The 20207-nt window shown below is 42.0% G+C and overlaps 1 protein-coding gene across 4 annotated transcripts in view; it reads left to right on the forward strand.

Moving 5' to 3' along the window:
• The first annotated feature begins 3927 nt into the window (after window positions 1-3927).
• si:zfos-943e10.1 (GRAM domain-containing protein 2B) overlaps window positions 3928-20207 on the forward strand; it is a 28329-nt gene continuing 12049 nt past the window's right edge. The window contains exon 1 of one of the 4 annotated variants that reach the window (XM_055940849.1): window positions 3928-4144. In XM_055940849.1, coding sequence (XP_055796824.1) covers window positions 4053-4144 — 92 coding nt within the window. In that variant the 5' untranslated portion in view covers window positions 3928-4052. Of the gene's footprint in view, window positions 4145-10880; window positions 11145-11182; window positions 13799-20207 lie in introns of those variants that run through there. The other 3 variants (XM_055940851.1, XM_055940850.1, XM_055940852.1) reach the window with 3 other exon arrangements.

Here is a 20207-nt window from a genome sequence, read left to right on the forward strand (position 1 = left end):
GGGGTCATGTGATTGGCGAATGTTACCACTACAGCACACTGGAAATACACTGAGTTTACAAAACATTAAGAACACCTGCTCTTTCCATGACTTAGACTGTCTAGGTGAATTCCAGGTGAAAGCTATGATCCCTTATTGATGTCACTTGTTAAATCCACTTAAAATAGTGCAGATGAAGGGGAGGAGACAGGTTAAAGAAGGATTTTAAGCCTTGAGACAATTGAGACATGGATTGTGTATGCGTACCACTCAGAGGGTGAATGGACAAGACAACATATTTAATTGCCTTTGAACGGGGTATGGTAGTAGTATGGTAGTAGGGGCTAGGCGCACCGGTTTTTGTCAAGAACTGCAACGCTGATGTTTTTTTCACACAACAGTTTCCTGTGTGTATCAAGAATGGTCCACCACCCAAAGGACATCCAGCCAACTTGATACAACTGTGAGAAGCATTCGAGTCAACATGGGCCAGCATCCCTGTGGAATGCTTTCAACATCTTGTAGAGTCCATGCCTCAACAAATTGAGACTGTTCTGAAGGAAAAGGGGGGGGGGGGTGCATCTCAATATTAGGAAAGTGTTCCTAATGTTTGGTATACTCAGAGTATATATATATATTTTTTTAGCATTAGTGGTGTATCCAATTAATTAATTAATTAGCCTTCTTTTAAATGTGAATAAACATTTGTATATAAGTAGGTTTAGGAGCATGAATATGCGCCGGCAAGTGCCGTGATCCCTGACATGTCTGGGCTTTTCCCAAGACACAAAGGTCTTTTATCTCCCTCTTGAATATGGAAATACCAGCAAATTACTCTAGCTCTTGTTGATGATACTGTACTTGTACCATACCTGCATGCTGTTGAATTGTGAGACCCACACTGATGATGAAAGCATTGATATGGAAAGCAATTGTGTGTAAAGAAGAATGCACTATTTAACCATGATATACAGTATATACTATGCTTCTGTGTTTTGTTTGTCTTCTAACAATGTCCTATTTATGTCATCCAGTTGTTCTTTTACATTACAATATGTTAAATTTAGACTGGGACGTACGTAACTTGAAACATATTCCTGCTTCGATCATCTTGGTGAGCGACTACTTGCAGTCTCGTTTTCCTCAGGCTGCGTGTGTACATTGTTGTAGTCATGCTGAACCTGCGATTCTGCAGCTGCTGCGGCTTCGCTGTGTCTTTAAAAGTCAAGGTGTCTCTTATCACAAGGTTAATGCTATTACTCACAAGAGAATGATAATGAGGAATGTTCTGACAAAACATAGCCTTTTTACAACATCTGATATAATGTTCTCTAACCAAAGGACATGTTTCACTTTTCCTTGAAGAAAAAAAACAGACAGACCAAATTTTTGGAACATCTGTGAAATTTATACACATGGCATTTCTTCTTACGTTTGCATCAAACGCCACAAATTAAAAAGTTATTTATTGTGTTCTTCCTTCCAATAAGCTCGTGGTCTTCTCTTAAGTCCCCATGATATTTCCTCCTTCTTTTGAAGTAGTGAATCATATTTGAACAGGCCAATGTTTGCCATAGGCTATGTCAATAAAACCATATGAGCATATATCATTTTTATGAGTCATATGGTCAATATTGATAGATGAACAGAATAAACAAAGACAGGGCTGAAAGGATTTATTGATATCAATCATTTATAGGCACTGACATTTTTTTGTAGATAGTTCCCAATGTTCAGCGCCTTTAAATGTTTACAATAAATGGAAATATTTTATTCAAGCTATTAATCTATTATAATTATATCTGGTTGTGAACTTCAGTTCCTCTGTGTTCCTGTGTGGACAATCCAATGCCTGGGATGAACTATGGTCTGTCGACTGTTACTAGAATATGACTGGTGCTGTTGGGAAAGATAGTTAAATAAAGGTTAAATTAAATAAATAAATATGAAATGCTCTCTCAGTGTAAGCCACAAAACACTGAACGAGAATATAAATCTAATTTAAAAAGTACAATCCATCCTCATGCTTCATTAAAACCGACTCCACTGAGCAATTAGAAAAAATGACCATCACACCCATATTATTATGAAAGTTGATCTGTATTTCCTTTTCAAAATATCATCAATGTATCGCCATCAACCTCTCCCAGCTCTATACAGGTTTCAGTCGAAACAGTTCGGAAGAGTTTGTACATATATTCTGACGATTTTTGTGACGTTGTTTGTTTGTTTTGGACTTCGTTTTTTGGGGGGGGGGGGGGGGGGGCTGTTCGAGCACACAACATTTTTTCTAGAAGTAAGCAGAAATTCTAAACCATCAACCTCTCCCAGCTCTTTTTTTATTTAACTAGGCAAGTCAGTTAAAGACAAATTAATATTTACAATGACGGCCTACCGGCGAACAGTGCCTTGTTCAGGGGCAGAACGACAGATTTGTACCTTGTCAGCTCGGGGATTCAATCCAGCAACCTTTACTGGCCCGACGCTCTAACCACTAGGCTACCTGCCGCTCTTTAATAAACCTTGTTTCCTAATCCTCTACTTTAAGCACCCTCTTTATCTTCCTGGTCAGGCGGATTTTGGGATGTATCCCTTACAAAAACACATTTCAGTTTTGAAACTGCAGTATTTTGGATGCAGTAAATGCAGGATAACTGCAGTTACACTGCAACATTTCTGCAATATTTTTTTTTTATTAGTTTGGACCCAGTACTTGCTGCATACTGATATACTGCACTCTGCAATCTTTTTTCAACCAAAAAAGGGCTTCGTGTTTGCTGTGGCATTACAGTGCCTCCTCGGTTTCCTTATCTGAAGAGGCGGTTCCAACATATACTGTCGTCATATGAGCTGTTCTGTCATGAGAGCCTTTAAAAAAAAAGAAGCCTATTCTACTTCCCCCAAAAACTACCACTGCCGATGAGCCATCTTTTTTTTGTGAAACATCTTGAGGATTTCCAACATATTAATGACTCAACGTTCTTTCGAAATTAGAGTGAAATGGCAAGTAATGTGCATTTTCAGGGAACACTATAACCAAATGCCACGGATGTAAAAAAAGCGGTGTTATCATGACCATTTGGTGCTGCAGTTTCTGTCTCAATGGGGGGGGGGGGGGGGGGGGGGGGGGGGCAGACAGACAGTGGTCACTGGCCACAGTCCTGTGGTGTAAAACAAAAGGCACCAACATACTTCTTGAATGCCACTGCAGTCTTGTGAATCACTCATCTTTGGTTTAACAAATAGTTGATTTTAGTTGATTTAAATGCATTCGCTATTCAGATTTGATGCAGCTGACTGCTTTAAGTCTACCTCTATTTGGGGGCATAACGTAATTCCTTTTGGAGCCACTGTTTTAGAGGATGTCCTGTTGAAACACAACAATACCATAAGCAGATGCTTTTAAAAACCTAGGATTTTACGTCCACCGACATCCACTAGTTAAATAAAAAAAATAAAAACGTCCACCAATGTACAAACACAAGCCACTCTACATAGGATGTGCATAATATACCATAGGGCATGCATGTCCTTGAATGTTTAAGGAATTTACACATTAAAAAAACGACATGCTGCGGTGGTGATTGAACCAGGTTCATAACTCTATATAATATTCGTCATAATACCTGTAACACACTTCTTTCTCTTCGCTAGAGATTATACATTTACAATATGAACTCACTGAAATGACCATAGAATAGATCATTGAAATAGACTGGGCTACTAGGCCTTAAAAAAGAAAGATCCAAATGCTTTCAAATTGTCGGTACAACCTCTTGGTCACACTTTCTCGTTTTGATAGCACATTGACGCGGGTTTTGTGTCCAATAAAAGGCAATGGGCGGAGACGAAGAGACAAGTACTGCGAACTGATTGGAAGATTTGTTTGTCATGACATTTTTTTTTTCTCCTCTCCCATTGGTCAGTTGGCTTGGTCCGATTTAAGCTAATTTAATGTATCGTCATAGCTAGAGTGGGACAAAAAATAGAGGAGAAACTAAACAAATCTAAGAGTCGGCGTGCAACATCTCTGGTGGAGCGGCGTTTGGAGTCGAACACCGGTTGGAAGAAGAATGCTTGAAAACAATACGGATCGATTGAAAACCTTCCTGAGGAAGATGGATGAAAAGGCAATCGTCAGAATCAAGCACTTCATGAAAGAAAGGTACGGATATATATTATCTACCTCACTTGCTTTGGCAATGTTAACACATGTTTCCCATGCCAATAAAGCCCCTTGAATTGAATTGAATATATAGCTAGCTAACTAGCTGTTCGGGAAAAACCGCTAGCCCAGCTTTAGCGCTCTGTACCAATGGGTGGATGTGCAAACAAACAGATGCTAACTTGACTAACGTTAGCTGGCTATCCGCTTCTTATAAAAAACGAACTTAGCTAGCTAATATCAACTTTTTGAATTCAATATCACGTAACTAGATATTTGTATCATTGCATTAAGCATGTTCACTGAATTGCTTTATATAGTTATTACTATTGTTGCACGAGTCGTTTATGTTCCTCAAGCGATGCATATACAGCCCTGTGCTATCTTTAACTGGCTTGTTATGAAGCCAAGCCTTGCTAGTTAGTTACATCCTAGGTGACATAGCTAGCTATGTAACTACAGTTGTTATTGAACACGTTTTCAAAGGTAATCATGTCTACTATCTCACAAATAAATGCTCGTCAGCTGTTTGGAATGTCTCAAAGGAACATTCGTTGTGCAAACAGCTGGACCTAAGGCACGCGTAAACATTGTATATTTTGATGCATAGAGCTTCCTGATTTAAAAAATGGCTGGCTGTGTATATATAGCTAGTGTTGGATGTTCTTCTTTAATTAGGTCGCAGTGCAATACTTTTTACACTCAGGCCTTCATATTATCATTGACACCCTAACTAGCCAAACTCAGAAATCCACAAGCCTACAGTCAAGGAAAGTGAGTTTCTTTACATTCAAAACAGGCCCATAATATTAACTTTTCACCGCTGTTAACAGAAGGGCGTATATGTTGAGTGTTTTTTTTATGAAAATGGATAGCTTACATTGTTGTGTTATTACATCTTCCAATGCTCAGGTTCAGAACAGTTGTAAATCTCATTGCCTCTCTCGCAGAGGAAAACACGATTACCTCGTCGTCCTCCTGCACCACTATGTGGATCAGAATGACACCACTATTTATTTATCCTGCTGATGGCGGTGATGATCCTGCTCTGAGAATAACCACAGACTGTATGGATCGACGTCACAGCAGGGGACACACAGGAGAAATGTTCTATTTTCCATTGACACTTAGCCCCACATCGGTGTGTCACTGGGGTTTTTATGTTAATGTCAGCTCTAGTGTTATTGTTTTCATCAGCAGTGTGCCACTACAGACTTGTGGCTATCCGAATCAACAATCTCTTCATCATTCAAGACAGTTTGTTTGTGACAAGGTGTTAAAGTTCAGTTAGCCATTTATGTAAATGACAGTTAAAGTATCCGGAGGCTTGGCCCCAATTCAGGGCATGTCTGCCGGAGCCATGAGACACGGTTGCCGTGTAAATATAAACAGAAAAGGCTGAGTCTTTAGGGTAAAACACCAGGGTAAATGGTCAATGGAAACGCATCATTATTAGTCCCCGTGGGTCAACCACAGGTGGTCTTTCCCTTTTTATATCATGGCCGTAGCATATCACCGTTTAAGCCCCATACAATAGAAATCCTGTTACTTTCCATCCTCAGTCCCCTGGAAAACAATTGGAATTCCTATTATCCCTGACCCTCTAGGCGATCTCTTTCACTGTTACTGGTATGTGAAAGTGACATTGGTGGGGGTAATCTCTCAGGTCCTCGAGTGTACAGTTCTAACAATGTGTACTTGTCTAAAGGAGGATGGGTAGTTTTGAAGTTCAAATAGTTCTACGTTGAAGCTGGGAATAGACGGGGAGGGGCTGCAGGCCAGGGGAGAATTTCAATCGTATTTCCTTGATTCCTCTGGTCCTCTCGCCTCCCTCACAAAAACAAATTGGATGAGAAGGTCTGAGGTCCTGCCCCTGTGACCTTCTCATCCAATGGGTTTTGAGTAGGAGGCAAGGAGAGAAGACATGAGCAATCAAGGAAATGTCATTGAAATTCTCCCCAGGTGTCCATCTGGCTCCTTGAAGGTGCTTGACTGAGAAGACATTCTCATTTACAGCAACGACCTGGGGCATAGTTACAGGGGAGAGGAAAGGGGAAGAATGAGCCAATAGGAACCTGGGGCTGGTTACGCAGCTCACAACCAGGGGCAGGGGAGGCTTACATTACCAGACTAAGGGGATTTAACCAAACCTTTGAATTATTGTTATTTAAGGCTAAGCCTAACTCTTGAGGTTTTGATATACTCATTTTTGTACTTACATGGTGTGAGAGCCAGGTGGGAGTTTCCTGCTTGGTGGTGTGACTATCGTGAGGCTCTGCTGGAAGAATTGCCTTCTGTCTGCGTCGGCTGAACATGGAGGAAGTGGCAAGAGCCCATGGGTGGTATGACACTCCCAAACACATTGTTCTGCTGGGCCTGGCGGCGCACCGCATCGTTGTTTGGCGCCCTGCCTTGTCCTGTTGGACCAGTCTGCTGCAGAGCAAAGCGGCACCCTGCCTTGTCCTGTTGGACCAGTCTGCTGCAGAGCAAAGCGGCACCCTGCCTTGTCCTGTTGGACCAGTCTGCTGCAGAGCAAAGCGGCACCCTGCCTTGTCCTGTTGGACCAGTCTGCTGCAGAGCAAAGCGGCACCCTGCCTTGTCCTGTTGGACCAGTCTGCTGCAGAGCAAAGCGGCACCCTGCCTTGTCCTGTTGGACCAGTCTGCTGCAGAGCAAAGCGGCACCCTGCCTTGTCCTGTTGGACCAGTCTGCTGCAGAGCAAAGCGGCACCCTGCCTTGTCCTGTTGGACCAGTCTGCTGCAGAGCAAAGCGGCACCCTGCCTTGTCCTGTTGGACCAGTCTGCTGCAGAGCAAAGCGGCACCCTGCCTTGTCCTGTTGGACCAGTCTGCTGCAGAGCAAAGCGGCACCCTGCCTTGTCCTGTTGGACCAGTCTGCTGCAGAGCAAAGCGGCACCCTGCCTTGTCCTGTTGGACCAGTCTGCTGCAGAGCAAAGCGGCACCCTCCCTGAAACCTCGCTGGTCTCAGTTCACATCACTTGATTAGTTGACTGTTTTGCTCTTGCTCAATACTGGGATGTAAAGTAGATTTGTCATATTTGCTTGAATTGAACTGTGCTGTTTGCCCTTGTGGCACTTAGATTAGGCTGAACAAAAAATGGTTTTGGATTGTTCTGTTAACCTTAGTTATTTGTACAAAATATTTATGTATGGTTAGGCCATGTGTGAAAGCTTTGGAATTTGTACTTTCCCTTACTTTTAATCGGCACACTGTAAAACAATTAATTTTAGCAAGTTCAGGAGAGCCCATCTTTTGTCACCTGGTCTTTGCGTTTGGCTACAACCAGTATGATTGGGCGATCAGCAGTTCACCTGACTGGATATTTTTTTTCTTCCTGTTCTGAGGACCACCACATCTGTCAAAGCTCTTAAGGACCACCATTTGCAGAGTCGTGAGACAACTTTTGCTGCTCAAATGCCTCCCCACCTCTCCCCCCCTGATGTGGTAAACAGAGGAACCTATCTAGTCCACCCTTTAACTTATGCAATGCAGTTGCTTTTGCGGACATGAGGAGATATCGTATACCACCTCAACGAGGATAGTGTACTACCAGATCTGTAACAAGCTTCCCATCTGCACAAACTGATATTAATAGATTTTTTAAAAATTGTCATTCCCCACACATCTCAAAGCCCGCTTCTATTGGGAGACCTGGTGTTTCGTTTGATACCCGGAAGTGTGTTTTAGGTTAGAGCCCTGCACGGGCATATATTTTAAGACTGAGCCTTACCTATGCCTGCGACATTCAAACCCTACCCAGGCTCGATTGCTTCTATCAAATGTAAGGCCTGGCCCTGCCGAAATCAGAAATAACTTCCTCTGTGAGGATAAATGAACTAGCTGTTCCTCTCTCACTCGCACCCTGTGCTCGGCTCATGGCGAACTGAGTCTGGGTACGGCTCCGCTTGGGCTGCTCTGCTCAGTGAAGATATGAGAGCAGTAACTGTTAGCTTCTTTTCATCACTCAACTCCGACAAATCTCAAGGAACATTCATTTTCTGTGAAATAATGTCGCCTGTCTTATATTTGACGAGGTTAAAGAATTTGACACCATTTTATGATCTTAGTCAGATATGACTGTACTGCGCGGCAGAGCACACGAGAATGACTCAGCTTCAAAATGTTAGTGCTACATTCTGTGATGCCCTGCCAGTCCCGTACATAACCCCATGTATAATGGCTGAGAATGGCAATGGTAAGAGATGTTCTGCGATAAGCCCTCTTAGCTCCTTGTGTGACCATAGCAGCCGATACATATCATACCCGGTGATTTAAACTGAAGCGGACAAATGACGGCAGAAATCAAGTGGACAGGGATGGAGGTGCTGTTGGTCCAGGTCCAGCTTGTGCAATGTGTGCAGGTAAAATCATGTGTGTCGACTTGGCCTAATGAACTACATTTACATTTTAGTCATTTAGCAGACGCTCTTATCCAGAGCGACTTACAGTAGAGTGCATACATTTTTATTACATTTTTTACATACTGAGACAAGGATATCCCTACCGGCCAAACCCTCCCTAACCCGGACGACGCTAGGCCAATTGTGCGTCGCCCCACGGACCTCCCGGCTGCGACAGAGCCTGGGCGCGAACCCAGAGACTCTGGTGGCGCAGCTAGCACTGCGATGCAGTGCCCTAGACCACTGCGCCACCCTGGAGGTCGACTGTGGACACTAGACAGTGTTTATTTTTTATTTTTTTCAGCAGAGAAGTGGTCAGTAGCCACCTTGCTTACATTGCAGCCTTAAAGTACAGAGTTGACTAGGAGTTTAAACCATATTTTAGTTTTTCTTGTTGCCAAAGCAAACAATTGGCCTTTTGACATGCAAGTGTGAAGTCCTTTTCAATTGCGAATGTCATTGAATTGGCCTGATGAGGAAGAGCTGCTTCTTTGTTGTCCACCAATGAGACTCTTGACAACATTATGCTAAAATGTCATTCATGTAACGACACATGCTAGATAAGTAACCTTTTTGCATTTGACTCTCTTTCACAGTCCTCAGTAAAAGCCTGTTATAGGAGTCTATGTTAAGTGGTCTTCTGTAGCTCAGTTGGTAGAGCATTGTGCTTGCAACGTCGAGGTAGTGGGTTCGTTTCCCGTGAGCACCTCTATGTAAAATGTATGCATGAATAAGTTGCTCTGGATGAAAACGTCTGCTAAATGGCACATAGAAGTGGATTTACACATGCTAGAAAGTAGGAGGAGTTAGGGGCTAATTTAAGACTGCTGGCCATTTATGTTGTGGAATCTCTGTCTGTCCAGGCGGTGTTAAGCATGACAAATCTTGGGTCAAACTTACGGTTAAAGGGAAAGTGAAAGATTTTTCGTGTTTTTTGTACTTACCCAGAGTCTGATTTTAACTGATGAATACAATTTATGTCTCTACATTTTTTTTACGGTTGTTTCTGGACCAATTTTCTAACTAGCGTTGGCGCAATGACCGAATCTCTGGGATCAGCTAGCGTTAGTGCAATCAGCTAACATCTAAGTGTGAGAATGAGTCGCTAAAACGGAACCCAAACTGGCTGCGCGAGTGCGCTATCGTGCATAAATGTGTTTTGTCCCCCTTACACCAAACGCGATCACGACACGCAGGTTAAAATATCAAAACTCTGAACCAATGACATTCATTTGGAGACAGGTCGAAAAGCGTTAAACATGTATGGCAATTTAGCTAGTTAGCTTGCTGTTGCTAGCTAATTTGTCCTGGGATATAAACATTGAGTTGTTATTTTACCTGAAATGCACAAGGTCCTCTAATCCGACAATTAATCCACACATAAAACAGCCAACCGACTCGTTTCTAGTCATCTCTCCTCCTTCCAGGCTTTTTCATCTTTGAACTTATATGGTGATCGCATCTAAACTTTCATAGTATTACCACGACAACCGGCAACAGAGTTCGTCTTTCAATCACCCACGTGGGTATAACCAAAGAAGGAGATGGTACGTGGGTACCTGCTTCTATAAACTAATGAGGAGATGGGAGAGTCAGGACTTTCAGAGCGATCTGTGTCAGAAATAGGAATGACTTCTATTTTAGCCTTTGGCATTGCAGACGCTCGTTGGCGCGCGCGCGCAATAATTGAATAACATGGATTTCTACATTAATTTTGCGATGCTCGCGCAGGCGACGTGTCCGGTCTGGTCACCATGTTAGTTATAGCCTCAGTCCCAAGCTACCTCCTTGTGTCCTCCTGAAAACACAGATGCCAATGGTTTTCTTTCCCCCACCATTATTAGTTGTGACTCCCAAAAGTGTAAACATTTTTTTTTAAGAAATGCATTCAACCTGAAGCCCTACTCCCATTTGGATCCACCTACGGGCTGAATTTGAACTCATGCCTCTGAAAGGTGTCCTTTTTTTAACAGGCGCCGTTGTCCATGTGTATTTCGATTCCTTGCTCATTGTACTGGTTGCTTTGTAGCACCATCCCTTGAGTCATTTTGAATTTGACTGCCATTTCAGTGACTCGGTGTCATTTGAATCCATTTTCATGCTGTGGTGAGAATAGAGGCTGGCGTTAATTCCACCCCTCACGCTCTTCCCTTCCCAATGTCAGCTGTTTCCAAGGTAACGCCAGGTGACACAATCTGAGTGGGGTCAGTGTGGCTTGAAATCCAACCCTCTTGTTGCTTTTTCATCCCCCCACTCTCTCTCTCTCTCTGTCTCTGTGTGCTGCTTCTCTTCCTACCCTTCAATGTTGTTTTGAGCTGCAGCTGTAAAAGAGAGAGACCTTTACACCCTTTTGACTGTCTGCAGTTGCTCCCGGGTCCAGACCGGAGAGCAAAAAGTACACACTCTCCTTTTTCTCACACACACACACACACACACTTGTGCTCGGACCAGCGGGCGCTCTCTCTCTGTAGCAGCTGAAGAAAAGGTGGTTTAGGACAAGCTTTGGCTGATCATGGAGAGAGGAAACAGCCAGTGGTATGACCAGGATGCTACAGACTGTCGTCGTGCAGGGAATGGGGCGAGGTAGGGCTCTCTTCACCTGTCACAGCCTACTCACTGCCTTTTTAATATTTTGGACGGATCAGAGTGTAGCCTGAGTGTGAGTGAATGCCGTCAAGGCTTTTCCATTTTACGTGAGTATGACTTTTCTCCCTCAGTGTCGACTGTGGATTTAGCCAAACGGCTTGCTTGACTCCAACCACCAGCAGGACGCAACGTTTTGAAAAGTTCAGATAGAAATAGGCTATGTAGAACAAACGTGCCCCTGACGTGTAGAATAAGGAATAGCATCAGCTCTAAATCATGGTATTTCTATCTGCGACGTTCAACAACGTTTGATTGCAGAACCGTGGCCCAGGATTAGTCATGGCCTCCGTGTCGAAGTCCATTACCATAGGGAATGGAACCATCTCTAGATCACAGCCTATTGGCCTCAATTGATCTGCTGGTGTATTCCTTGGGGGCATACAGCGGGTTGGCTACACTTTCTGGATTACAAGCTAGTTACCTTGGAGGTTATCACCCTGATCTTTTTAAAAGTGCTTCTGGGCGGTGGGCTGCTGCTAAACCAATATAGAGGACATCATAGAAACTATGGGGGAAACACTATTATATGACAATGTGAATTACTTTAGTAGACTACAGTTTCCCTTATACAACTTCTAGCATGCAACAAATTGGTTGCTTGACTTTGTTTTTCCCCCTGCATTTCATTGGCTGTTGCATTTTAATTTTAATCGTATTCTGTGATTTGGACCTCGCTGACCACATGTTACAAGTGGGCTACAGTACAGTGGATTCTCGTCTCAAACTTAGCAGACAGGCAGCAAACATATATTTTTTTGGAAGGCCTCCACAACAAACAGTGTAGCTAGCAAGTACTGTGTGACTGGCTGCCAGCCAACGCTCCAAATAAGCACGCACATATGTTACGTGGCAGTATCTGAGAGTTCAACCGTCTAAGCATGCACATTCCATCCCCATGTTTGCTTTGAGACCTGGCCAATGTGTCCTGTCTTCTGTACCACAGACGGGACCTGTTCTATCAGATTCTCATCTTCCTCATTTTCATTTATACAAAAACACAATGACAGGCATGATCTAATTGTCAGACATTCCTCAATGAGATTGAAATGTATGTTTTCACTGTAATGCCTATACGTACCATGCTCTATACCAGGGATCATTGACTGGATTTAGCCGCTGGCCTATTTTGTTTGTATTTTCTTGAGCAGATGGTCGGGACGGGGGTCGGAACATAACTACAAATCATTTGTAGCCTGCAAATTGACCGCAAGAAGCCTGACTAAAACATAATAATTTCAAACCTTGCTTACATTTGTATACGATCATGTGTCTCTTATGCATGATAATACTTCACTGGTGTTTTAGTCTAATGTCCAACAATTTAAAATAAGTTTTGCTCACAAAACATTGTGTGGGGTGGGGGCAAATGAAACTCAAACTTTTATACAACACCTTATTGCTATCTGATATAGCCTAGGCCTAATGGTTTTTGAAAGCGCTGTGTGCCTGTGGTATAATTGGCAGTTCATACAATAGTGAGAGGCATATTGGCAATTAGTGGTACAAGCCCTGAATTCTGATTTGGCTGAAAGCCATGGTATATGGCCTTATTGCTTAATTCGTGACCGCTCATGTATGTCATGTAGCTAAGGATGTATGTCCTAAAGGAACCAGTGCAGGTCTATAATAGACCATGGCATATAGACAATGCTGGTATGCCATGTCTGTCACCAATGGTTAATTTGATACCGGTTTTCTAAACGGGACTCGCTTGGCAGGATTTAGAGTTGCGTGTGTGTCTAGTGTGGGCGGACATCGTAGAAATATTATTAAATGCGTTTCAAGGAAATTACATATTGTAATGGGGGGGGTGATGACAGAGTAAACTCATCAGAACAACTCTTGGAAGTTTTTTGCTCAACAAACTACACGCACCGTTCTCATGAAAAGCAAGAGCAGCAGCATGAATGATACAAATGTATCTGGCTCTACTGCAGCAGTAGTGTTTGGATCTGTACAATTCAGTTAAAATTACACATACCCGTGACAATCAGATCCGACACAGATCCGTGACATTATTTAGAATTCTTGATTTGGACCTGCTCGGGTCCGGATGGGGTCTCGGGTATTCGGGTACAGGGGGATCCGTGAAGACCTCTCACACACCTCCCTGGGTTTCTCAGACTTTCCCTGAACTAGATGTCTTCAAGATCCACAGGCCAGCCTATATAAAAAGGATCCGTAGTTCATTCATTTTCACTCTGAGCTAGTGGAACTTTTTTTAGATGACGAAGGGATTTTTTTGTTTTTACATGTCCCCACCTGTGCATTGCGCCACTAAGGAGGCGTGGGCCCTTAGGCTTACGTCACCCACTACGAAGTGTCACACCATTTCAACACAAAGCCACATCCTTCAGGTAATAGAACTGCTTTCACTTGAAGGATATGGCCAGACTGAACTGGTTCAGAAGTCACTCAGAAAAAAACCATTCCATTGCAGCAGTGTTGGAAAGAAAAGAGGACCTTCAAGTTTTCTTCACTTGTTTTGACTGACAGCACATTATGGATTGAAGTGTGCTTTTATTCAGATAAGGTCTTGCTATGAATAGGTATATGAGTTTTCGTTCGTCTGGGAGACTGCGTCTGAACGGGTAAGACTTTAGAAGGCAGTTTACTCATTTGATTGTATAATACTTTTCAGGCAAATTATTTGGACTTCTGCACAGACATTCACGATTCAGGTTGAGACCTGTTTTGTCATGTTACGTTGATCTTCGTCTAGTGTGTTTTTTTTTTGGTAGCCTAAATCCATTGAGATTTCTATTTTATGTTCTATTTCTGTCCTTTGAAGAAGAAAAAAAATCAACTCTGTCCTATGATTGTCTTTTGTATTGCCTTTTTATTGGATTCGACTTGGACTTGCGTACATTTTGAAATGGAATTGATTTGAAGATGTTCACTGCAATCATATATGGGTGATTCTCACAACTGGCACTTGACAAAGAAAAATATATATCATTCCTCTTGGGTCGCTAAGGTTAGGATCTGTATTTTAATAATAATGTTTATTGATCAGATAATATGCATTTTACCACAATATCCACAACTACCAACGCAAAAATGATCATTCTCGTTTTGTTTTTTTACATTGCTCACCAAGCCTGAGTTAAACACACTGAAAACGAATAGATTTCAAATTTAATTAATGGAGTTAGTTAATTTATCTCATTACTGCAACACAATATAAAGTAATGAAGTTAAACACCTTACTATAGATTAGATAAGTATTACTTACTATAGATTAAAATTATTTATTAATTTTAAACCCCCCCCTTTTTTTGCCTTTATTTAACTAGGCAAGTCAGTTAAGAACAAATTCTTCTTATCAATGACAGCCTAGGAACAGTGGCCTTGTTCAGGGGCAGAACAACAGGTTTTTACCTTGTCAGCTCAGGGATTTGATCTTGTAACCTTTCGGTTACTACCTGCCCGCCCCGATTACGGGAAGGGCTTTTTTTTATGAGTCAATACATGTTAGAAACACCTTTTGGCAGTAATTGCCTCTGTAAGTTGTCGTGGGTGATTCTCTAACAGCTTTGCACACTAGGATGGTGCAATCTTTGCCCATTTTTTTTATTATTATTTTCAAAATAATAAAGGGCAGGGTGAAGTTTTGAAGTTTTTGCCATAGATTTTCAAGCAAATTTAAGTCAAAACTAACTTGGCCACTCAGGATCATTCATTGGCCACTCAGGATCATTCATTGGCCACTCAGGATCATTCATTGGCCACTCAGGATCATTCATTGGCCACTCAGGATCATTCATTGGCCACTCAGGATCATTCATTGGCCACTCAGGATCATTCATTGGCTTCTTGGTAAGCAACTCCAGTGTAGATGTGGCCTTGTTGTAGGCTATTGTCCTGCCGAAAGGTGAATTTGTTTCCAGTGTCTGGTGGAAAGCCGACTGAAGCAATATTTTTTTTAATTATTTATTTTGCCGGTGCTTAGCTCCATCTCGTTTAATTTTATCCTCATAACGTGTCAAGCATACCCATAACATGATGCAGCCACCACCATGCTTGAAAATAAGGAGGCAGTTACTCCGTGATGTTGGATTTGCCCCAAACATCAGGCTTTGCATTTAGGCCAAAAGGTTTATGCCTTTGCTGTGTTTTCTTGCAATATAACTTTAGTGTCTTGTTGCATACAGGATGTGTGTTTTGGAATATTTTTGTATTCTTTTATTGTTTTCAAACTGTCATTTAGGTCATTTATTGTGGAGTAACTACAATGTTGATTTAATATTTTTCTCATCACAGCCTAGGAACTCTGTAGCTGTTTTAAAATCACGAATGACCTCGTGGTAACGTGTCTGAGCAATTTCCTTTCTGTCCGGAACAGGTTTAAATCATCATCCACAGCCTGACCATGCTTAGAGAGATATATTCAATGTCTGATTTGTTATTGTTACCCATCTACCAATCACTGCCCTTCTTTAAGGCTTTTGAAAAGCTCCTTAGTCTTTCGTAGTTGAATCTGTGCTTCAACACTTGACTGAGGGGCCTGACGTATGTAAACTCAGTAAAAAAGAAACGTCCTCTCACTATCAACTGCGTTTATTTTCAGCAAACTTAACGTGTAAATATTTGTATGAACATAAGATTCATAACAACTGAGACACAAACTGAACAAGTTCCACAGACATGTGACTAACAGAAATGGAATAATGTGTCCCTGAACAAAGGGCGGGTGGGGGTCAAAATCAAAAGTAACAGTCAGTATCTGGTGTGTCCACCAGCTGCATTAAGTACTGCAGTGCATTTCCTCATGGACTGCACCAGATTTTCCAGTTCTTGCTGTGAGATGTTACCCCACTCTTCCACCAAGGCACCTGCAAGTTCCCGGGCATTTCTTGGGGGAATGGCCCTAGCCCTCACCCTCCGATCCAACAGGTCCCAGACATGCTCAATGGGATTGAGATCAGGGCTCTTCGCTGGCCATGGCAGAACATTGACATTCCTGTCTTGCAGGAAATCACGCACAGAACGAGCAGTATGGCTGGTGGCATTGTCATGCTGGAGGGTCATGTCAGGATGAGCCTGCAGGAAGGGTAACACATGAGGGAGGAGGATGTTTCCCTGTAACGCACAGCTTTGAGATTGCCTGCAATAACAAGCTCAGTCCGATGATGCTGTGACACACTGCCCCAGACCATGACGGACCCTCCACCTCCACATCGATCCCGCTCCAGAGTACAGGCTTCGGTGTAACGCTCATTCCTTTGGCGATAAACGCGAATCCGACCATCACCCCTGGTGAGACAAAACCGCGACTCGTCATTGAAGAGCACTTTTTGCCAGTCCTGTCTGGTCCAGCGGCGATGGGTTTGTGCCCATAGGCAACATTGTTGCTGGTGATGTCTGATGAGGACCTGCCTTGAAAAATTAAAGGAGAGCCGCACACTCTAGAAGCTCAGATGCAATAATTTAATAGCTTGTCTGTCGAAACGTTGGTTGTCTTCATCAGTGCCTTACAACAGGCCTACAAGCCCTCAGTCCAGCCTCTCTCAGCCTATTGCGGACAGTCTGAGCACTGATGGAGGGATTGTGCGTTCCTGGTGTAACTTGGGCAGTTGTTGTTGCCATCCTGTACCTGTCCCGCAGGTGTGATGTCCTGATCTACAGATCCTGTGCAGGTGTTGCGAGGACGATCAGCTTTCCGTCCTGTCTCCCTGTAGCGCTGTCTTAGGCGTCTCACAGTATGAACATTGCAATTTATTGCCCTGGCCACATCTGCAGGCCTCATGCCCCCTTGCAGCATGCCTAAGGCACATTCACGCAGATGAGCAGGGGCCCTGGGCATATTTATTTTGGTGTTTTTCAGAATCGGTAGAATGGCCTCTTTAGTGTCCTAGGTTTTCATAACTGTGACCTTAATTGCCTACCGTTTGTAAGCTGTTAGTGTCTTAACGACCGTTCCACAGGCGCATGTTCATTAATTGTTTATGGTTCATTGAACAAGCATGGGAAACAGTGTTTTAAACCCTTTACAATGAAGATCTGTGAAGTTATTTGGATATTTATGAATTATCTTTGAAAGACAGGGTCCTGAAAAAGGGACGTTTCTCTTTTTTTACGAGTAGATGTAGTATGTATGGAGGAAAGAGGAAGGGGTAGTCATTAAAAACCAACCCTTATTTCACCCAGTGATTCCATGTAACTTATTATGTGATTTGTTAAGCCACATTTTACTCCTGAACTAATTTAGTGAATAAATAATAGTAAGTATGTGAATACTTACTATTTAAATTTTTATTAATTTGTAAACATTTGTTGAATTTTCTTTTCCCTTTTGACATTATGGAGTAGCCTGTTTTGTCTACATCAATGACAAAAGTCACAAATCTATTTCAATCCCACTTCGTAACGCAACAAAATGTCAACATTCAAGGTAGGTGAATACTTATGATACCCACTGTACATGGGGTTTATACACCCATTTTTCTTGACAACCCCTACTTAATCAAATAACTGTTTTACAAAAAAACGATACAATGGGTGTAAGCAGTGGTCCTAGTAATTAATTCTACCTATTTTCTCTGTATATATCAACGATGTCGCTCTTGCTGCAGGTTTTTCCTTGATCCACCTCTACGCGGACAACACCATTCTGGATACAGCTGGCCCTTCTTTGAACACTGTGTTAACAAACCTCCAAACGAGCTTCGACGCCATAACACTCCTTCCGTGGCCTCCAACTGCTCTTAAACGCTAGTAAAACTAAATGCATGCTTTTCAACCGCTCGCTGCCCGCACCCGACTTCAGCGATGTCATTTACAAAATAGCCTCCAACACTCTACTCAGACTACATCCAATTTGCTATCACAGTGTCATCTGTTTTGTCAGCAAAGCCCCATATACCACCCACCACTGCGACCTGTATGCTCTTGTCGGCTGGCCCTTGCTACATATTCGTCGCCAGACCCACTGGCTCCAGGTCATCTATAAGTCTTTGCTATGCAAAGCTCCGTCTTCTCAGCTCACTGGCCACAATAACACCCACCCGTAGCACGCGCTCCAGCAGGTATATTTCACTGGTCGTCCCCAAAGTCAACACCTTTGGCCACCTTTCCTTCCAGTTCTCTGCTGCCAATGACTGGAACGAATTGCAAAAATCACTGAAGTTGGAGACCTATTTCTCCCTCACTAACTTTAAGCATCAGCTATCTGAGCAGCTTACTGATCACTGCAGCTGTACACAGCCCATCTGTAAATAGCCCATCCAACTACCTACCTCATCCCCCATATCGTTTGTAACTTTTTTTTTGCTCTTTTGCACACCAGTATTTCTACTTGCACATCAGCATCTGCACATCTATCACTCCAGTGTTAATTTGCTAAATTGTAATTACTTTGCTACTATGACCTATTTATAGCCTTACCTCCTTATACTGTATATAGATTTTTCTATTGTGTTATTGACTGTACTTTTGTTTATCCCACGTGTAACTCTGTTTTTTGTCACACTGCTTTGCTTTATCTTGGCCAGGTCGCAGTTGTAAATGAGAACTTGTTCTCAACTGGCCTACCTGGTTAAATAAAAAAATAAAGATTAGCTTATTATCGTTACCAAGATTAAGGTTCTACTTGCCAAAAACTGACCTAAAAATGTTTTTTGGGCAATGAGGCACTTCAAAATAATAGGAGATGGCCATTTTGAATCAGCAAACAATTGACCCGATTACTAAAGCCCATTCATGCCTCCATGTTGGTAATGGTAAGTTATTTTTTAAAATGTACTTTTTAGTCATTTTGGTAATTTGAAGGTAAAGTGTTGTGAAGGGGGTATTAGAGAGTAAGAACCTAATTATGAAGGCCTATAAGTCAAGAAATTAAAATGAACATAGATTTGATGCATCATGGGTGAATAACTTTTAAATATATATATTTTTTTACAGTAACTTGAAAAAGTGTTACGGTAATTAGAAATGTCCACAGACGCATTTTACGTAATACGAATTAGTTTTAACGTAAACTTCAACTACTATTAAAACATTTTAAAATCTGATTCATGGACAAACTGCAGCAAACTATTGTTAGGTTTTTCTAAAGTAAAATTATCCAACCATTTAATCATGACATATTTCAGTAATGAGAATTTTGGGTGAAAATGTTTTTGTTTTTTTATTGTAAAATGTATTTATAACAAGACACTGTGCCATAAACTAGGCATCTTAGTCTTCAGAGTGATATTTGATTGTTGACAGATGCATCATGGGTTTTCTAACTCAATTTACTACTGCCATAGTGAAACGCCTCAATATAACTGTATAGATCTGTCATTCTCATTGGAAGCCAGTCTAAGAAGCAGTATATCTGTTCTCTGTGTTATTTCTATGCTCCCCGTTCTAAAGTTTTGTTTTTGGGCCTTCTACTTTCTGTTTCGCACACCAGCTGAAATGCAATATTTTTTGGTTATGGAAATATTTTTTGCAGTGGTTTAGATGGTACAATGATTATCTACACTATACTTGTTTGTTTTGTTGCAAACTGAAATTAGGCAAACTATTAGAATTTTAGCAACCAGGAAATGGTGGAGGGATTTCAGCATAGTGCTTCTTTGTAACTGGTTTCATGAGAATCACCCATATGATTTGCCGACAAGGAAGCTAGTCGCCAAACACCTCGCTTTGCTGTATTTACCAGAAAGCTGTGGTTTACTAGCTAGAACTTTACAGACTTGTCACAGTGTGACACCATTTTGACTTATACGATAAGGCATGCTACAGAAAAAGGGTCACCATTTCCACTCATCATAAAGACCCTTTCTCTCATTTCACAATTAACTTGTTGTATCCCAGTGGCTGAAATATTCAAATCCATCTTAATGGCGTGTATTTAAGGCAGCCCTCTGAAGGAATTAGGCTAGACGCCATGTTTGGAAAGCAGTGCTTCATTACGTAATATTCATATTCGATACTTAATGGTTCGACAATTGTCAAGGCTAAATACAAATGGCGCGTTAGAAAATAGATGTATATGTTGTCTCTCTTTAG

Source organism: Salvelinus fontinalis, chromosome 12 (assembly GCF_029448725.1).
Source record: "Salvelinus fontinalis isolate EN_2023a chromosome 12, ASM2944872v1, whole genome shotgun sequence".
NCBI classification, from domain to species: domain Eukaryota; kingdom Metazoa; phylum Chordata; class Actinopteri; order Salmoniformes; family Salmonidae; genus Salvelinus; species Salvelinus fontinalis.